The sequence below is a fragment of the Crassostrea angulata genome, chromosome 10, assembly GCF_025612915.1.
Source record: "Crassostrea angulata isolate pt1a10 chromosome 10, ASM2561291v2, whole genome shotgun sequence".
In the NCBI taxonomy this organism is placed as follows: Eukaryota; Metazoa; Mollusca; class Bivalvia; order Ostreida; family Ostreidae; genus Magallana; species Magallana angulata.
Window position 1 is genome coordinate 37181215 of NC_069120.1, and position 2337 is coordinate 37183551.

Here is a 2337-nt window from a genome sequence, read left to right on the forward strand (position 1 = left end):
CACAGTACGCAACAAGTGCAAAGAAAAATGGCGACACTAAAGACAATAGCTATTGTAGTAGTCCTCGTCCACTTTGTTCTGGATGTCTATGGCTTGTCGTCAGACGACACTTGCAGAGAGAGGCTTGATAAACTGGAGAAACTATTGGCGAACCTAAACGACAAATTCGAAAACCATCAAACGGACAACACCAAAGTAGACGCGATGTTCAAAGTAATTCAAGACGAAAATAGTTACCTGAAAAGTAGACTGAAATCTTTAGAAGAAATTGTTCTCACCTCCAACCGCCGGACGGAGAAACTTGAAGCTAAGATTGCAGATTTAGAATCTTTAAACTGGTTTCTGAAATCCAGATTGACAACAACAAACACTAACTATAGTTTCGATGAGAAATATTCGAGTACCTTATTTGGAAATCTGAAAACATATGATTCACATAAAGAAAACACGACTACCGGGCCATCAACAACTCACGGCAATAAGACGAAGATACAACGCCAAACTACAATGCTTAAACGCAAAACTAACCAGCAAGAGAAAAAACCGAGAGCATCTAACGAAAAACGTCTCCTGACAGGTAAATTACTCAGTATATATATTAACTAAAGAGTGTCCCTGGTTATTGCTTCCATCACTTTTTAATGATTTTTAATAATAATAGACATACATATTAAAGAAATACAGTTGAAATCGATAAAAGGGAAATATTTCAAGATATCCTCATTGACAAACTGCCATTTTCAATCAAAAAAGTCCACAGGAACGAAAGCAAATTTCTTTATAAGATTTATAATTGGAAATGTCTATATCTTTTTTCCATTCGGAACTCACTCGGAATACCTCGCACAATATTTCAACGATATCATCAGGCCTATTTGATGTTTAATGCAATAAATAAAATCCACGTAGACTTTCTGTTTTGGGATGTATATTGAAACCTGAAGCGGTAGAGGGGACGTTTCAAAACAGATAATCTTGACATTATTCATATTCGTGGGTGAACGTAGTTTGAGCACAAAGGTATTTATGATTATCGAAATATGTATATCAAACAAAAAAAGTGGAGCAAAAACTCGGGACAGAGTATACGGTATACCATGATATATTTGTACTAGACCATATTTTATTTTGCATGAGATAACATTGAGAACACTAGGAGCTTATTTGACAACACCGAAGGACAATATAGGTTCTGTACCATTGGTGTATTTCAGGAATCCAGTCAACCTCCACCCCATTCCCGGATGAAGCTGCATTTTCTGCATACGTGTCTGTCTATGAAACAGACATATCTAAGGATTTCACCATTCACTTTGACACCATCGTAACAAACATCGGCAACCATTATAACAAACATACAGGAATATTCACCGCGCCACAACACGGTGTTTACGTATTTACGTGGAATCTCTACTGTAACACAGGAGGGTACATACAATCTCAGCTTGTTGTGAATTCTAATGTAGTTGGGGCTATGTTAACAAACGCACAGGGTGCTTCAAATATCCGAAGCCATACAGGTATTGTGGTTGTTGAGGTGAACCAGGGCGATGTGGTATTTGTTCGTACTCACCCTACACATAGTCACATCGGAAATCTCTACAGTTACATAGACTGGCGATCATCCTTTAATGGCTGGAAACTGTACTGAGTATCAATAAAATGGATTCTTTACAGCTAAAATGAAATGGTATCGCAGTATATGGAGATGTCGGTCATTTCAGATGCATGTATTTATAAGCAACATCATATGAAATTTAGAAAAAGAGATCATGATTCAAATATTATCAATTATTATATGATTAATCAATTCCTAGCTCTCGCTTAAAATCAAGAAAAAGGAGGCGAGTCAAAATGATGTTTAAAATAACGGTATATAAACCAAAAGACAGTACTCCGACGATTTATCGGTATTAAAGCCCAAAACTTCGAGTCTATTATTTTAATATAGTAGTATAGATTCGACTAAAATATAGATACATTATCATGTAATTTTGGTCGTTATTTGAAGGGTTTTAAACAAAATGTCCAAATTAATCCAATAAAAGAATAAAATAAATGTTTTACATAAGGAAGCTGAGAGGTCAACAAATTAATACCATATCAGATCTACCTTAAACTTTAAATGTGATATATTTGGCCATAAACATTCAAAATTCAACTTTTAGCTTTAAAAAATATTCTATGATTGTATACAGAGCTTTTCTTTTAAAAGAGTCAAATGAAGCCTTAAAATTGTCATGACCATCGAGCTCTCTTAAAAGCACAGAAATTAAACAGAAAAACAAAGGCTATAGTTCGAACACTCTCTCAATTGAAAGAAATTGACTACGAACC

At 35.0% G+C, this 2337-nt stretch overlaps 1 protein-coding gene across 1 annotated transcript; it reads left to right on the top strand.

The window, feature by feature from the left end:
• LOC128165154 (uncharacterized) lies at positions 1–1787 on the top strand. Its single transcript, XM_052829398.1, has 2 exons — positions 1–577; positions 1215–1787. Exons 1-2 carry the CDS (start codon positions 28–30, stop codon positions 1649–1651), a joined length of 987 nt encoding a protein of 328 aa, XP_052685358.1. The 5' UTR covers positions 1–27; the 3' UTR covers positions 1652–1787.
• Positions 1788–2337: the final 550 nt, after the last annotated feature.

Bases quoted from the DNA above. Each gene is read 5' to 3' on its own strand.
- LOC128165154 (XM_052829398.1), top strand. From the start codon at position 28: ATGGCGACACTAAAGACAATAGCTATTGTAGTAGTCCTCGTCCACTTT. The intron at 578-1,214 runs GTAAATTACTCA...GGTGTATTTCAG, and splicing joins CGAAAAACGTCTCCTGACAG to GAATCCAGTCAACCTCCACC.